The sequence below is a fragment of the Parasteatoda tepidariorum genome, chromosome 2 (assembly GCF_982258835.1).
Source record: "Parasteatoda tepidariorum strain Cologne lab strain chromosome 2, Ptep-v5.0, whole genome shotgun sequence".
Lineage (NCBI taxonomy): Eukaryota > Metazoa > Arthropoda > Arachnida > Araneae > Theridiidae > Parasteatoda > Parasteatoda tepidariorum.
The window spans coordinates 99251327-99270571 of NC_141756.1; the positions used below are offsets into that span (position 1 = coordinate 99251327).

Here is a 19245-nt window from a genome sequence, read left to right on the forward strand (position 1 = left end):
TGATAAGTTTAATACTATTCTAATACTGTTTTTATTTAGAATCTTATCCCCCCTTTTGCCTTGTTTTTCTAAATTCCGTTCCTGTCATCAATGTATATTAATAACCATGTATTTTTATATTCAGGGCTACTATACAGCTCGAAGTAGCGTGCCACGAACTATACCAAACATGGGTAGGACACCATTGCAAACTGTTGTCAACCAAGCTGGGCAACAACCAACATCACACTATGGACAGATACAGATGTTACCTCCTTTTTCTCATCCTATGCAACCAGTTATTGTGAACCACCAATTTCAACAAATGGTTAATAATTTTCTTTAAATTTTTTTCTATTTGCATTTTTAAATAAAAAATTCTTCAATTTATTTTCAACCAAGTTCGCAATTAGTGTAACATAGGGGTGAGATTTTTCCGTTTTTTAGCGAATTTCCGCTTTTTTCGCTTTTGTCTCCTAAATTTCAGCCTCTTTATCAAAAACTCTGATTTTTTTAAAAGTTTCACTATTTTTAAAAATAGACATTCCACTTTTTCTAAAAATTCAGCCGCTGAAATAAAATATTTTTATTTTTGATTTTCAAAACTAAATAGAAAATTCAAACTATGTAGCAGCCAACCCTTCCGCATTTTGACTTATTTTAGCTATTTTCTCCACTTTTATGCACAGAAAATAAGATTTTTCACATTTTTACCTGTGATCGCTCATATTTTTGTAATTCAGACAACTCTGCTTCTACGTTGAAAAAAATGTGGCGCATGTTATGTGGTCAAACATCGGCTTTCATATTTATATACGATTTAAAAATTAGGCATTGGGATTCTTATTTATGCGATTTATTAATTATGCATCGTGATTCGTATTTATGTGACATAACAATACAAGCAAGTTTTTTAGAAATCCAAAGCCTGGAATCTGTTAATATCTCTATTCTTATTCTCACGATTTTAATATCAAACATCGATTCTCTTATTTACTTAATTTAAAATTTGCACTTTCCGATTCTTATTCACGAGATTTAAATATCATACATTGCTATTCTTATGTACAAATTTTAAAAATCCGATATCGCGATTTGTATTCACTCGAGTTTAAAATCCAATGTCGTGCTTTATTTATGTGGTTGAATATCTAACATCAATTTTCGTATTCATGCACGATTTAAAAATTAGGCATTGGGATTCGTATTTACGCGATTTAAGAGTTACACGGCATGTTTTGGATTTTTGGAATCTACTGTAGAGTTTCATATTTACATGATTTTAAAATCCAATGTCATGTTTCTTATTCATCAGATTTTAGAATATAAGATCGCCATTTGTATTCAAGGGGTAAAAAAGCCGAATAAATGTGCTAAAAGAAAAGGAGGTGGTAAAGAAGTTATGTTCATATGCTGCTAAAAGACAACGACTCAAACACATAAAAAAACACACAAATGACAGTAAAGATAATGAAATTCTTACTGACAAATAAGAAGCTATGACATAAGTTTCACCAGAGACAAAAAAAAAAAGAAACTTATCAAAAACTTCAAATGGAATATCTAGGTCTGCCTCTGCAGATATAGATCCTATGTCAACATAAATGCAGGGATCTGAAATTAAAAAGCAAAAGAGAATTTAACTTTTAAAGAAATGTTTCAAAAAATTGCAGCTAAAGACCATAATTAGTTTCATTTGTGTGTTTCATTTGTGAAACTTTATTTACTTTTGTAAATAATTTTTAAAATGTTGCTGTTATTTTTCCTATAAAATGCAAAATTCTTATAAATTGAGAAATAAATATCTAAACAGTTGCTTATTATCATGTAATTTTTCAAACTAAAATAGCAATTTCTGTATGTTAGGGAGCTACTAAATGCTTCTACTTCACAATTATTGATATTTTTCTCAGGGCTTTAGCTAGATCTGATTATAATGTGAACATAGTGATTTCAACTGTAAAAGTTTATTTTCCTTTCTAAATAATTTAAAAAATTATGTTACTGATATTTTTGCTATATATCACGTAATAGTATTTATTAAAAGAAATGTAATGTTAAAGTATGTTCTCAGTAGTTTAATGTGCTAAACTAGGCAGATTCTCAAGTAATAATTGTTTCCTTTTTTGTGAACTGAAGAAAAATATGATTTCTAACTTTATTTTTTCAATTGCTAATTTTACTTTTTTCTAAATGTTAAGTGTCGCTGTAATTATTAATAAATTAGTACACAATTTGATATCAACACATAGTTATTTATTATCTTAAATTGTCTGAAATTTATTATTAAATGATTGCATGCATGGAAATTCAGCTTTTTTGCCTTTTATCCAATCTCATCCCTGATCTGCTTTAATTATACAATCGTAAATGGGTTCATGTAAGAAAGAAACCTTTTCAACTAATTGTTTCAATTCTAAATGTTGTAATGATAATACTCTATATTCTAAAATGAAGTTTTTGAATAAAAATATGTATTCACAATTATTTTTATTTTCAACACATGGTGATTTATATCCTATTTTTTCACTTCAGAGTTATTGGTGGTTATGTTTTTTTTTTTTTTTTTTTTTTTTTTGTAAGCATTCACAACTCTTATAGCAAGGTTTGTGAATTAGGCAATTTACAAATTTATAGCTGCCAACCCTACTGGATATTTTTTTACTGGACTATTAGGTTAATTTTGCATGAACTTGTTTGTGTAACGGCACCTATTTTTAATAAAAAGTTTTTGATTGGATGCTTTGATAAAATGAAAGTTTTATGCCTTTTATATCTATTTTTCATTATATTCTAGTATTTTTTTAATTGTATGCAAAAAGGCTATAACTAATAATCAGCCACTATATATATATTATATTCAGTTTCAACTACTGTAATTTCCGAGATATACTTGGATATATGATGCACTTGTAAATTTTGACTAAAAAGGAAGCTCTTTTCTTCAGAAACGCCGTACCATCGTCATCGATCCTAGAGTTAATGCATCTGTTACAAATAACATGTTATATATAAAATAAATGATTAACCTTTTAACTATCATTAAAGTAATTATTAAATACATAATACAAATATATATCCAATCTTACTTAAGATCAGAGAGAATTTTGATAATTTGATTGTGCACAATTCAGATCACAACACAATCACAAATGCATTACAAAATTTATTACTTATTGGAAATACTCTAGTTTTATGTAAAGCAAGTGGTTAAGAACCTTAATATAATTAGAATAAGTAATAAAAATACAATAAATTGATAAGAATCTTATTAAATGCAAAATAGTACTGCTTTATCGTAATTTGGTTGGAAATACCTAAGTATTATGAAATCAAATGATTAAACAGCTAAAAATACTTAATTCAAATAAGTATTAATTAAGTAAAATAAAATAAACTTTATTAGTGCATCTCTTAGAAATTATGGTACATACATATATATAGCTGTTAGTCAGTTTATTTATCTTATATATTTCTAACGTTTCTATTAGACAGATCCCCCCCCCCCCCGAATATTTGGTATTCTATTTGGCCATTTCGTTACATCTCTAGTATGCAACTATAAAATTTATCAAATTATTTAAAATTTTAATTTGTTTTGTTTGGTATTGCATTTATGTCCCTTGAAATATCTGAAATTGCCGTATCTTGTGTAAAAATAGTTTGCTTTTTCACTTGAATGATTTCTATTGTGTCATCTAAACTACTGGACTTTTAAGCCTTTATGTCTGAAGTTATGCAGATTGCTTGTGCACACAGTGACTCAAACCATATATTATGTGATATATGTATATAAGTTAGTTTTTAATATTGATCAGAGTAGTTATTAAGTGAAGAGAGGAGTCAAAATTTTTGACTTGACTATGCTTTCAATTAGAATTGTCATATTGCTGGGGATTACAGTTATCTCTGATAGATATGCCACACTTGCGATAAACATGGCTAAGAATTTCGTGTAGGCTGTCATTTTCCCCCCCACTAATATACAATAACGTATGAAATGTCACTAGATTTATATTTATAATAAGTACTGCATATAAATCCGGTTACCCATTGCTTTCCAAATAATTAAGGGGTCACATTACCCAAAAAATGACCAAAATATCAACATAAAGATTTATTGCATATAATAAGACTTGAAACTATTTCAAATGCACTAAAAAAGCCATCTCTCTATTTACATTTTTAAAAGGTTATGAATGATTTTAAATTGCCCTAATATAGAAACTTACTCAGCAGACAGACTTTAAAGTGCTTTTTCTCATAGATGATAATTTTGTGTTTTAATCTTAATTAAATCCCTAAGGAATTTTTTCTATTTAAGATAAAGCTTTGAAGTAAACTTTTTTATCTGGAGTATAATACACTTATTTAAACTGTGCATGGAATAAGCATTTTATGAAATATTATAATTTTTACAGCCTTTACCTAACGGGAATTTTTAACCTTTTTTTTCTACTTTTTTGCAAAGTAATCTATAAAAAATATTCTAATTGATATATCAACAAATGAATGCACAAAATTTTTAAGATGAATATTGTTAGCACTAAGAAGAAAAAAATTTGAAAATGTTAAAATAGATTTAAAAATTTTGAATTTGCTCAATTTTTTTTTAAAGTTTAAAAAAAATTAGACAGTTTAATAATTTTTTGAAGATGAATTGTTGATTATAAGTTAAAGGAGCATATAAAGCATCCACAAAATGAATGATTTTACCTTTATTTTAAAAAAAATTGTTGCAAGGGTACTGTGACGCCTTAAAGTTATTCGAAAACAAAGAGGGTTACATCTTTAAAAATGTGGAATAGTGGGGACCACATCGACGCCACATTGATTCTTATCAAGTATCACATGCATGAAAATACACTTGAAAAATAATATTCTTTAAAATATAAACTTAGAAGATGGTTATTAATTATAAATCTTTTTTTATATATACGCTTAATAAAAAAAAAAGAATTGAGAATACTTACTGACAGAAGAAACTTATATATAAACCATCATAATTTCAGAATGTGTACACAATAAAAGATCTTTCTATTTATTTTTTATATATTTCTAATCTTATATTAAATCAAATCCATGAAAATGAGATTCTTCACCTTCGGAGCAAAACAAACGTTGCTGTTCGTCATGGAGTTCCTTTTCCTCATTGTCCAACACCCAGCAGGGAGCAATCAGCAAGGAATTATCTGCGACGTATTGGTAAGATAAAAGAAAAAGACACAAATATATTAATAGAATTCTGTGGGACTAATAGGAGAGATGAGCTAAAGAATTTGAAGAAAGCAGTAAAATATGTTGAAATTCTTGTGGGCCCCATCTTCATGCTAAGTCACCTAATTCCAGGTGCAACCGGGAAGAATAACTACTTAATTCACCTGTAAAAATAATAGTGATCAAATGTAACCACTGCCTATAAAGTGTGGATTTTTCAGTGACCTTCAACCTGAGAAAATGAACAGCTAAAAGAAAATAATACATGATTGCAGTCACTCACTTTCCATAAGATTGTCCACATATTATGACTTGGATAATTTTTTCTAAAACAGCAGATTCATTTTTCTTTTTATTAGTTTATTTTCGACAGCAAAAAAAAAAAAAAAAAAAAAAAAACTGCTAACCTCTTGTTTATTTTTACACTAACATTTTTACATGCCATTTCTATCTTTACTTATTTTTAACTTATCATAATAAATGTTTTGTCCTAGAGCTATTAGTTAGATTTTTTTTTGAGGAAAATAATCATAATTTAGCTTTGTCCAGCACCCCAAAGTGTTGAGGAGAAGAAGAAAAATTACTAACTCAAGCAGGCTCAGATTTAACAATACAAATTTTGTGTGCACAAGCAGATGTTGATGTTTGTTAATCCCATTCTTTCATAGTGGTGTGACATCATTACTCGGTCATTTGCAATAATTATGAAAAATAACAAAGTTTTCAAGTTTTTCTTCTTTTATTGTAACAAGTTTTTTGCATTTTTTAAAAAGGAAAATGGTATATTTATTTTCTGAAAACTTAATTTTTTAAAATATATCGAAAAAAAGAGAGGATTGAATAAAATCCATTGATCTTCTCTTCAAACTGATTTCAGTCCTCAGGACTGAAGAGTGGCACCCATGTTGAAATATATTGGTTGTTGAAGATGGTATGTGCATGAAATTTTAATTTTTCCTAAGTGGCCTTCTTTTAAATCACTTTCCCATTATCAAAAATTCACAAGTATCATTAATGAAATTAATGTTTTCATTTATCTTTGTATTTTCTTTGTTTTACTTGGAAAACATTTTCTGTGCTTTATGTAAATTTTTGCTTAGTTAATATATTTGGTTATTTTCAGTATCAACAGAGGCCATTTAGTCCTCCCCAGAACATAATATTCCCAGCAGCAACTGGCCAGCCTGTTTATCTTAATAATCAATGGGGTACTCCATACCATAATCCACCACAAGCTAATTCAAATGGTATAATGTGCATTACTACTTTTTTTATTATTTAAAATGTTTTTTGCAATGTAATTTAATAATTTTTATTCTTTTCATTTAAAGGTTTCTATCAGTCCCTGCCAACTTACACCAACCCCATTGCACCGGCACAACAAATTACTCCGCAGCCTGCTCAGCAGACACAAAAGAAAACAAAAGCACTAGCAATAATCGACCCTGCAACGGGAAAAAACATTTTTGATGGCAGCAATGATGAGGAGAGTTCTCGTCCAACTCCAGAAAAAGAAACTGTAAGTAATAGTCTAAGAATAATTCATTCAAGAGTCATAGTCTACCCTGAGATTATTCAGATTGTTGAATATGATAAAATCAAATTAAATCTAAGCAGTAATAAATTTGTTACTTGTTTTCTTCTCTTTTCAGAGATGCAACTATTCTGCACATCTTTCTTAAATCTGCCTTTTACTTGAAAAAATCTTTCATAATTCATGAAAATGTACACCAAAAATCTTCTGAATTGGTATCTTCTACCAGATTTTTTGTTTCAAGATTTTTAGGGCTAGATTAATAGCATAAGAACAAAAGATATAATTAAATTCTCTTGTCATAAAGTGAAATTGGGGGCATATATAATAATTTTATAAGATTAAATCTATTCATGTATGATAGGAATTGTTTTTAAAAATTTGAATTTGTTAATTTTATTTAAAATTATCTATATTTAATTAACATAATTATGATATTTTCATATGAGACTTTTCATAATTTAATTGTATATTAAAGAATAGTAGATATAATTAAGTTCTCTTGTCATGAAAGAAAATGGGGGTCTTATTTATATTTAATAATTTTATAACATGGAATTTATCAAACTGTTTTGCCTGTCTTTTTTTAAGAAAAATGTTTTCCAAGTGCATATTTATACTCTTGTTCATTTAACTTAAGTATTCCAGTCATTTTTCCCTTTTCTTCTTCTTCTTACACAGACTTAGTTAACACCATTGAATCAGCTTATTTAAAATACATAGTAAATGCTCTAAATTCTGTCATTAACTCTTCATCCAAATCAATTCTTTCTTTTTCTTATCTGTCATTACCTAGTGTTTGACGCTTTTTGAATACCTAAAAAAAAATTTTTTTGTCTGCCATGGTATAGTCTCTAGACTAAATTTCTTAACCTTTAGATATTTTGTCATTGACCTAACAAAAGCTAGATTTCTTGATTAACATGATCCTTTTAAGACCTAAGCACTAACTTATTGACCCTTTGCAGTCGTATTAAGTTTATTCATGGGTGTCGTGCTAGTCGGAATTCATTTTCGTTGAACGAACAGTAATAAATAATGTGCAAGATTATGAAGGGAAAATAAAATTTATAATTCTTTTATAAACATATGTAACACAATGATATGTTTTAATTTTATGTAAAAATTATATTTTATAGTTCTCCATTGTATGGTATCTTTCAAAGCAGTCTCCAATATGAAGCCCTGGTTTTCGTGAACATGTGTCGCAAAAATAATTAGTTTGGCATCTTCCGCCTTTAATTTTTGTGTTTGAACATGCAGAACGATCTTTACTCTTTACATTTTCGTAGTGCCACAATATATGTAGTTTGCCATTAACCTGTGGCTAACATCTTTGTTGTGGTGACTGAGAGCTGACGTACAAAAGTGTTGGTGGCTGTGAAAAGGTGCTTATGTTTTGTTAAAAAATTTGGCTACGCACCCTATAATAGAATAAAGTGAAAATTAATTAAAAATGGTTGAAAGCATTTTAAATGTGGATTATCTGTAGTCTAAGAGGTATCTCAATTTTGTAAAATTTAACCGTAAGTAGCATTATTAAAAGTTTGTGCTATTTTGTTTCTATGGAGTTTTTGGTTTATTTACAGCTGTTTGGTTTATTTACAGCTGTACGCTCATTTTGTGGTTATTTACAGCTGTAAGATTATCCTGTACCATGCATATTAGACAGTTAACTTGTGTCATTCTTCATCTAATAAACAGGGATATTCATCTAAAATAGTTTTTTTTTTTGCCTTGCTCAATTTTTTTACCTAATTAAAGTGATTATTTTAAATATAGATTGAGTCACTCAATAGTGAATATATTTAAAATTGTGAATGAATTGTTTTTATGGCAACTTATAGAATCGAGAAAGAGTTCTTTGTTAGAAACTAGTTATTTTATCATCATACTAGTGGGCTGCGCCCCCTGCTCGCTAACGCTCGCCAACCCCCGAAAATTGCTACGCAATCTTATATGGTTTGCTTCGCGTACTAAGATCGCTTCGCTCGCTACTAGCTTAGGTACATTGCAAATGCACACAATTCTAAGAATTCAAAACAATCATTCAAATCCATATAAAAAAATTACATCTTTTTAGTAAATATTAAGTCATTAAAATAAATTTGAATTCAAATAAATGACATGTAATTCGTTAAACCTATTAGAAATGTGCTATAGTATAATTCGTGATATAAATCAAAAATCGTCAAATAAATTCGTGAAAAAAAGCGCTTTCGACAAAATACTAAAATAGAGATCTATCGACAAAGACTACTCTCTTCTGCCTAGCTTAATAGTATGAGATTGCCGCAGTTGATGCTCTCTGGTTATTTCAGTTTCCGTTTTTAAAAGCGCTATATGTTGAGTCACCTCAGATAGATTTGGCATGTGACATTTTTATCGGCAATCATGGGTTGATTCGCCGTGTAACAGAAATAGTAGCGTAAGCAAAACAAAGCAAACGTTGCCACCGGCGGAAAAGAAATACAGCCAAAATTTGGGAACCACGTAAGAGAATTATATATATTAGATATTTAGATCTATTGGTAAACAGAAGTGATTTTTCTAAGTAATCATTTTTTTAAATAACATTTATGTTGTTATAACGTTATATTGTTGAAACAAATTTGATGAGTTCACATCCTTAATTTAATATTTTCGCTTACCAAACGGTAGGATATATTAAATACTTTTTTTTCCTGCATCTCATTGTGCATGAAGCTGATCCTTAAGTTCTAAATCATTTAACAGATCTCTTTAACTGTAATTTATAACAGTATATTAATGTTATTTGCTCAAAAATAATAATTGTTAAACCACCTTTCTAAATAACTTTATCTTAAAATGTAAGGCAGATTTACATTATAATACTAATAAAAAAACAGCAATTCTCTTAGTTTTAAACTCTTGAATTAAAAGCGTAATAATAGCAGTACAGGAAAATAACTTTAAGTTAGGGATTCAAAAATATTTATAGAAAAGCATGACTTTTATTAATTTTATGCTGACTACCAGGGTTGGCAGGTTTTTGACATGTGACAGTTTTTGACAGTTTAAACCGTCACGTCAAAAACCTCACTGTCAAAAATGTCGAAAATGTCAAAAACCTATATTCATATGTGAAATTTAATTAATACATAAAATTTATATATTTTTTATAAAGGATAGTGTTTCTAAATATGTTCTAGAAAAAATAAATTTTAAATTTTGAAGGAACACTTATATTTTGAATAGTAACCAAAATCTTGTACTTTTGAAAGCTCACATCTTTTGTAATATTATGTATTCATTTTCATGTGTTATTGAAAATCTGCAGTGATATTATTAAGAAATTTATTTATAACCAAATTTAGTGTATAGTATAGATTATACTAAAAATTAGACATTTTTAAATATAAACATTAGCAGTTTTGCACATTAGACATCTTTTAAAGAAAAATCTTTTTAATATTCTTTTAAATCTTCTTAATAATCTTTTAACATAAGACAATACAAATTTAAGTGCTTTCTGTTAGATACACAGAGTAGTTAGTGTCGATTTACAGTATATTCAGCCTATTCATTTACTATGCTGAAAATTTAGTTTATCCAAATACTTGCGAATTTCATTTTGCTGAATACTATATACATAGTTTTGTTGAATATCTAAATATTCAGCTGTTGAATAATTACTTCTTGCTTTCAAGATATGCATTATTTTTTATTCTTAACAAGTAGGGGGAAAAAATTAAGAGGTAAGAATTGTTTTAAAATGATAAGTGTAATAATTATAAATAAATATAATAAGCAATATGAATTATATTTATCATTATTCACAAATATAACTACTTTTAAATTCAAATTAACATAACTTGTAAGTTCCTTATAAATATTAGTTATATGTTCCTTATATGTCAAAAATGCATAGTAATAAACTTTTAATTTTCTTAAGTATCAAAAAAAAAATTTTTTTTTCAAAATATAAATATTTAAAAAAATTTTGTGCAAAATTTTTCTGCACATGCATTTGAATATAAATTTCTGAGATTTTAAATCTGTTATTTTACCTTAATTTTAATTAAAAATATTTTAAAACCTGCTGATTACCTAAAGTATAATTAAATTTCAATATAATGCATGGCAACTGTTGGTAGTTTTGAAGTTTATATATTTTTTTGGCAAACTTTAGTTTTTGACATTTTTGACGGGTTTTTGACGGTTTAAACCAGTATTATACCCTTGTCATGTCAAAAACCACTTTTTGACGTCAAAAACCCAACCCTGCTGACTACATCCAAAACAATAAGGAGACGAATGAGGAAAAACTGGATCACACCACGTGATTTTCTGGCCACTAAAAATGCACCGACAACAATGGAAAACTGCGACACCATCATTAGAATTTTATATATAGTAAGATTAAGTCTTGGAAAATTATTTTGCACCTTGTTAATATATATATGAAACACTTTCAACAGTAGGAAAAAAATTACTCATATCCTATTTATGATATTTTTAAGTACTGAAAAATATTTTTTGAGTGCTTAAATTTATTGTTGAGTTCACATCCTTAAATTTATTGGTGCTTATTTTTTGTTGAAAAATTTGACTACGCACCCTGTTTGACAAATAAGTAAAATTAAGTTGACATCAAAGTTTTATGAGAAAAATCATGAAATTGATTATGTATTTTTATTAAATGTATAAAAGATTATGAGCCTTCTTTATCACTGAGAGAATCTTTCTCTCTAATACACTATCCCTGTCATAACTTGGAAAGCCGGTTTTGCTATGTGAAGCAGATTGCAGGTGAAGATATGACTTTTTACATGAATTACCATTGTGACTTTTTACGTGAATGACCGTCAGTGGGTTAAATAAGGCATAAAAAATATTGTGCAAGTTTTAAAACTATATTCTTTAAAGGGAGCAATTTAATAACAAAAATAATTTTCTCGTATATGAATTCAAATGCTGCTTGTTTTTTTATATATTTGATTTGAATTTCTGTTTTGTAAAAAAAAATTTCCTAATATACCAATAGTTTAAAAATATTTTAAAAGACATAAAAAACTTAAGTTTTTATTAAAATTACTGATTTTGAGAAATTATATTCCCTTGCTTTATGTGCCACAAATCGCATAAAGTGGTTTTCTGCTTTATATCTCCTTTTCAAGCTATAATTTTTTTTTTTTTTTAATTTTCCTCATTTTATATTCTATAAGGTTGAATCCTTTTTTCTTTCTTTTTTGGTTTATGATTAGTGATTCTCTACTTAATAGTAATTAATGTTATTTGCCTGCGAGTTGTTAAAGCAGATACAGTAAAACCCCGGTTATCCGAGCCTCGATTATCCGAGTCTCCGCTTTAACCGAGCTATCAAGTATATCTACGATATTTTTTTGTTTTTGCTTCTACATTTTCTATTTTTTCAAACTACCGAAAAAAATTCTGAACTTCATCTCACAAACACTCAGGAAAACAAAATCCATCAGCACTACTTCGCTTACTTTGCAATGTATCACGTACCGCTCCACCCCTCCCCTTCTTTTGAAAGAAGAATATTGCGACACTTAGTTTCAGGTTTCAAAAAGAGAAACATGAAACGAAAGAGAGTACGCTGAATTGTTTTCGTTGTCTAGTCATATGACCCATCCCCCCCTACTACCAAATGGTTCGACTGGTCACATGATTCCCTCCCCGGAATCGGAAAATTGTTTTGCGGGAAAAAGAACAGTCAATTCTACAGATTCGAAATGAGTAGCAATAAGAGAAAGCGAGTTGTTGTTTCTATAGAAACAAAATTAGAAGCAATTCAAAGATTAGATAAAGGTGAATTAATAAAGAAAGTAGCAAGAGATCTCGGAGTCGGAGCTGTTACTGTTGGCGACTGGAAAAGGAAGAGAAATGAAATAGAAATATGGAGTGCAGAAAAGGCTAGTTGCAGTTTACGAAAAACAATGAAAAAGTGTGAATTCGAAAAAACATCCGAATCATTATTCCTATGGTTCACACATTTGAGAGAAAAGGGAAGTCCAATATCAGGGCCTATGCTACAAGCAAAAGCATTGGACTTCAATAAACTTTTCTGTGCTGGAGAAGATTTCACTGCTAGTAGTGGATGGTTTGATCGTTGGAAAAGGAGATATGGAATTCGTCAATTAAATATACCGGGAGAAAAATTATCAGCTGACTGTGAGGAGGTGATTAAATTCAAAGACAGTTTTAAAAATCTCATTGCAAAAGAAAATCTGAAAATGGAGCAACTTTTCAATTGCGATGAAACAGGACTTAACTTTAGAATGTTGCCTTCAAAAACTCTTGCGGCAAAGAATGAAAGGTCAGCTCCGGGGTACAAGATAAGTAAAGAAAGGGTAACAATATTAGCATGTTCGAATGCATCTGGAAACCTGAAACTAAGAACAATGTTGATTGGCAAGTCGAAAAAACCTAGAGCATTTAAGAACGTTCATATTCCAAGTTTACCAGTGTATTACAAAAATCAAAAAAGTTCTTGGATGGATGCGGATTTGTTCAAAAAATGGTTTTTTGATGAATTCGTTCCTAACGTAGAGACATTCTTAAAAAATCAAAATCTTCCAAGGAAAGCAATATTACTGCTTGACAATGCTCCATGTCATCCGAATGATGATGAATTGGCGAGTGGCAACATTAAAGCCCTTTTTTTGCCGCCCAATGTCACATCACTTATTTAGCCTTTAGATCAAGGTGTTTTGGAGAACATGAAGAGAAATTATCGAAAGAAATTACTAAAATTTCTTATTGAAGGAATTGAGGAAAATAAAAGTGTTCCTGAGACACTTAAAAGTTTAAATGTAAAGGATGCTGTCTACTGGATAGCTGAGGCATGGGATGAAGTAAAATCAGACACCATAAAAAAGTCGTGGAGGAAAATTATCGATACACAGAGTACAGAACATCACAGAAGGTCCAATGAATGTAGTGATGAGCTTTTGGATTTAGTCATTAAGCTGCCACTAGCTGAGCCAATAAACGAAGAGGATATACGTGACTGGATAAATGCTGACGAACAACAAGAAATTACGGATGAAATGATCGTGAATAAGGAAAATGAATCTAGTGATGAAGACAGTGAGGATGAAAATCAATATATGAAAATTTCACATACAGATGGATTAAAAGCTATCGAGAGAGCTATTGAATACATAGAACAACAAGAAGAAGCAACACCAGCAATCCTGTTATCTTTAAAAAAATGGCGAAACATTGCTGCAGAAAAACGCCAAAGTAAAGTTATACAAAAAACAATTAAGGACCCCTTTGTATTTGTTAAAATAGACATTTAAACCTACACGATTTATCTTAATTTGCATTTTTCGCTTTAACCGAGTTTTTCGGTTATCCGAGTTAGTCTTGGTCCACATTAACTCGGTTAATCGGGGTTCTACTGTATTTAAAAATGTGTAAAGTTAGTAAGAATATGCTTAATTTTTTTAAATAAAAAATTATTATGTATAGTAAATGGAATAAATTAGTAGTGACTTTTATAATTTAAAACTGACAATAGACTATCACACTCTCAGTCTGCTACGGAATTTCCGTAAATCCAGAAAATATTTTTCTTTGTGGTAGCAAAAGTAATATATTTTGATAAATGACAATTAACTGAATTTAGTTAACGATTATAAATAGACTATTTCAACTATAAGGTCAATTAGACTAATAGTTCTGATTAAGTTTCTGCTTTAGTTCATTACTGCTTGGAAGGCATTTCAAAATCCCGAAATGTTGGAAATTACGCATTAATGGTGATATTTAGGAGCTCTATTTTGTTGTGAGTAAGGAAGATGGAATTATTAAAAGAATTAAGCTTTCATATGAAATCTAGTCCCTGTTATTTTCTTTGAACTTTTATGATACTATCCTGATCTATAATAGTGAACCATATTAACTGTGCAATTATATAATTACTATTAAAATTTAAGTTTAGTTATGATAATAGTGCCGGGCAATTGGAAAACTAATAAAAGTGCTTCACGATTGATTCCAAGAAAAGTGGTTTGACAACTACTTTCCTTCTATTGCTAATGTTATGAACGCTAAAATAGATTTTCAAAAAACTGATAACACAAAATTTATTTTTGAAACAATTTTTTTTTTTTTTTTGCAATATGTAGCTTTCCAAAGATGCAAAATATCTTATCTCTATTTTGAATTTTTTTTTTTTTGTCACTTACGTTGATTTTTCAAATGCACCACAGAATAAATCATTTGACACAACAAACAATCCCCTTGATGGTGTGGTTTCACTTGCAATTCTTTGTCTACTTATAGTGCGGCTTTTAGGAGAACTCCGGACACCCGTCTCGCGTCGGGGTGGGCACTATGGTTATGAGGAAAGGTCACTTCGAATAGGGATCTGGGATGAATAATTTTGTCTTAATCTTAGCGTAGGTCGTGAGTACCAATTTACACCTTCTTTCCCCCATTTCACCCCCATTGGAAATGTGCTCTCGCTTGTTACCATAGAAGCAGACAGCCCTAGACTTTTAGTCTGGAGGAGTTCTCAAAGCCACACTATATCCTATTTTCTCAGCCCTTTTGATTGCAAAATGTCACTACTGATAAGTTTTTATTTTTCTCCCCTTATATATAGCAAGGTATATATTATAATTATGGATATATAGTAAAATTATGGACAAGGACATTTTTCATAATTTAAGAAGGAAATATATATTTCAACAATCTTTAGTAACATTATTTTTAATTAGCTAAGTAGAAGTGAATTACAACCTTAAATGAAGCAAAAGAAAATAATTATGTATGCAAAAGTTTTCCTCGTTATTGTGTCTGAACTTCTATTTTGACATCCTAATCCAAAACTGTCATGTTAAGCTTGCAATTGTGATATTATCATGAATAAAAATAACTTTCAATTATGTGGACATGGGACAGAAGATAGGGCAGTCTTCCTGAGGGTATGACCTCACTTGTAAGATGTTATGTCAACTTCTCTTATTCCACGATTGTATAAAAATAACAGTTTTGTTTTCACAGCAAAATATGTCTCATTAAGCCATGTTCTAAAATGAAGTTATTTATTTTTTTCTTTTCAGGAAAATTCAGATCCAAACATATGTGTTCAATTCGCAGCTCAAGTGGCTGCAACTCTAAATGAGAAAAGTGAACCTCTATCTAAATCTTCTTCTGTTGAAGACACAAGAATTATAGATTCTCAAACAATTATTAGTTCGAATGAAATGGACGCTGAACCAGAAGATAGTGAACTAGGTGATGTTGAGAGTCTGGCTGATGTTGAAAGCTCATCAGATATTGACAATTTAGAAATTAGCCGAAATGTTGAGTGCATTGAAAAACATTCTTTGCCCAGCCTCAAAGATGTTGATTTAAATAGTATTAATAAGACTGTTTATGAAACTGATAAAAGCATTTCTCAAGTTATTGAACCAACGTTAGAAACACAAGACTCTATTTACAATTGTTCGAAAGAGAAAAAATCTCACGAGGTTTCTGAAGAATTGACTTCGATTTCTAGTATATCTAATCAGGCTGATCATTCAGCTGCTGATAAAAGCCTTCATGAGAGCCCAGAAATAGATAATGAATTAATATCAACTGTAGAACCAGTTGTTCAGAAGGCTGTACATGAAACACAAGTAGTTCCTCCATCTAGTATAAACTATGATGAAAGCAAGTCTGTAGAAAGTGACATAACAGAAATCTTATCTTCCAGTAGCAATTCCAAATTGACTCCAGAAGGTATTTCATGCTTATTTTTATTATTATTATTTTTTAAAATTTTTTATTGAAAATACTGTTATAAAATGTATAAGTTTATATCAGACAGATAGAATAGTAGAACCCAAATTATACAGCATCTGCTCCTTCCCCTTTTAATTAATTTAAATCCATCTCTACGCATATTTCACCATAGCTGATGTCACCTAAACTATTTAATTTTACATGCCTGCCAAGTCTCCTGTTTTTAAACAAAGACTCCTGTATTTTACGATTATCTCCTGTTTCCCCATATATTCTCAAATTTCTCGGTATTTGTTGAATAAATTTTTAAAAAAAGTTGTAGTGATAAAATATCCGCTGATAGCAAAAATATTTCTCAATAGATGGTGCTTTTGCCAGTACGGCAGTATGTTGAGTATTTATAGCTTAAGTAATTATAAATAATGGTTTGAAAAAAATCTTTAGATGAAGATTTATATGCGTATTTTTCACTTCGTTAAATGTAAGTGCTTATATTATTTCCAATGTTGACTTTCATGATTATGCATGATGTATGAAAACTAATGCTCATAGCCCCAAAAAAATGTCGCTAGTAAAATTTCAGTTATTTTATTTCTCTAATGTTGACTGGTAGGAGTTTAGAATCTTGTCTAACAATCTGTGGACTATCTTAAAATTTACCTGGTGGAATAACAATTAAATAGAGAACATTTATGATATTTTACATGATATCATATCATTGATGGTTGAAAAATAAATTACTAGTAAAATTTTATTTCAGTTCCATTTTTTTGAGCAATTATACTCTAGAGTGCAATTTTTATATACTTTCAAAATAGATTTAAAAGGTTAATTTTAAAGACCCGATTTTCCGGCATACCATATGTCACATGTATGGTTTAATTGGGTTGTATATTTGGTCCGTTCATCTGATTTATAAAAAATTGAAAGGGCATGATGTTTGTAAAGAAAAACTTGTAACTAGAAAAAGACAATTTCAGTTTCAAAACTTATTTACCTTTATGATTGAAGATAAGGAATTCGAAATTGTTATTTAATTAGAATTTTCGTCTTTTAAAAGCCCTTAAAGGTGCTTTTTTCATTGGGCGTTTTTAAAAAGTGCTTTATTTTCCCTTTTCGAAAATGAGATTTTTTTCTTTACCATGTCAATTTTTGCCACTTATTATGCAAAAGCGTGCTTTTCACTTTGTTCTATTTGACCTTTTCACAATTCATTTAACCACAATTTATTTCAGCGTACCGTCGGTCCATAGTGTATGAAAGCGTCAATCATTTTACATGCTTGATGAAATACTAGGGAATTCATGTGTGTGTCTCCTGAACTGGGTTCGGTGAGATTATTGCACTCTCATGTGCAACTCTGCTGCATTTTTCAAGATATTCTCTATTTCAGGCTTCAGTTACCGCTTTGATATCGAAACTAAAAATTTCTTGAGCATTTTAAATGGCTAAAATAGTCATGAAAAGAGTTCTTGTCAGAAATTAGTTATTTTATGATTATGTGAAGTCTTCGAAAATTACTTTGCATTTTGTTATTGTATATAGTACTTAAAAAGTACTTAAAGGGTGCTTATTTTTTGTTGAAGCATTTGGCTATGCACCCGTATCTGAATATTTCAAATATGCTTATGCATCACTTTACAGTTACAGCATTCAGTTAGAAACATTGTATCAGATTGCTTAAGGATCATATTTTTTTCTTAATTAAATGCATTCAAAATTTAATGTATAACTTTTAGGAGTATGAGAAATGTTTTAAGGCAAAGGCAATGTATATTTTCAATTAAACAATATTTGAAAGTAATGGAATGGTTGAAGGGACTGAAAATATCAAATGAGGTGTATACAAAGTTAAAAAGGGAAAGAAAATTTTTTTTTTACTACCAATAATTTAGTAATATAGAATAAGCTTTATTTTAACACAATAAAGTTGCAAGCATAATAGTACTTATAAATAATGCAGCATGAAATAAAATAATTTAAATTTATAATATTTTGAATGAAATTTAAATATTTTTGAACTATATTCTTTTGCATAAAAATTGTATTTTAAAAATATTAGAATCATTAATAAAAACACCACATACATACAATGAATTTTTTTTTGCAATGATAACAGAAACAAATTCTAAAAATTAACTGAAATATAAATTTAAAAACTCTGAAAAGCACATTTCATGTACATTTCTAGCAAGTACAGTGTGACACTGTATATATTGCTTAACAAGATTTAAAATAAGTAACTTTTAATCTTTACTCTTTCTAAAATTGTATATTTTTTAAAATAAAATAATTTTATAAACTATCAGGACGTGAAATTGTTGATGGCCTGTATTATTTTAAGAATTTTTTGAGACATGATTTAATTATAAATTTACTGGCATTTATTTATTTTATACAAATACAGTGGAGCATCGTTTATACGACGCCGAAGGGACCACCGAAAAACGTCGTATAAACGATAACGTCGTATAATCGATTTTTGCTTCTAAAACTGAAACTATCTCTGTTTTCAGTTAATTTTAATGTTTAACGTGTTGATTTACATAAATTTCTAAATTAGACAAAGCAAAACAAACAAATAACCAAAGAAGAAAAATTGCAGTGAGCAGTTTGAATGTATGTTACCTTTAATTATATTTTCTTGCTATTAGTCTCTACAATGCTTTGAATAGCGAGTTGAACTTACTGCTTTCTATGATGCAATTTTAGATTTCTAATCACGGCCAAATCTAATGGCTGAAGCGCACTTGTGCAATTTGCAGGAAAAAAGAGAGCTTTTACAT

General features: G+C 29.2%; 1 protein-coding gene across 3 annotated transcripts in view; it reads left to right on the plus strand.

Moving 5' to 3' along the window:
• The window catches only part of LOC107440339 (eukaryotic translation initiation factor 4 gamma 3), an 82225-nt gene that overhangs the window by 15735 nt on the left and 47245 nt on the right, over positions 1 to 19245 (plus strand). For all 3 annotated transcript variants that reach the window (XM_087157849.1, XM_087157851.1, XM_087157850.1), the window contains exons 4-7: positions 125 to 307; positions 6320 to 6443; positions 6528 to 6715; positions 15793 to 16456. In XM_087157849.1, the coding sequence (XP_087013975.1) occupies positions 125 to 307; positions 6320 to 6443; positions 6528 to 6715; positions 15793 to 16456 (1159 nt within the window). The remainder of the gene's footprint in view (positions 1 to 124; positions 308 to 6319; positions 6444 to 6527; positions 6716 to 15792; positions 16457 to 19245) is intronic.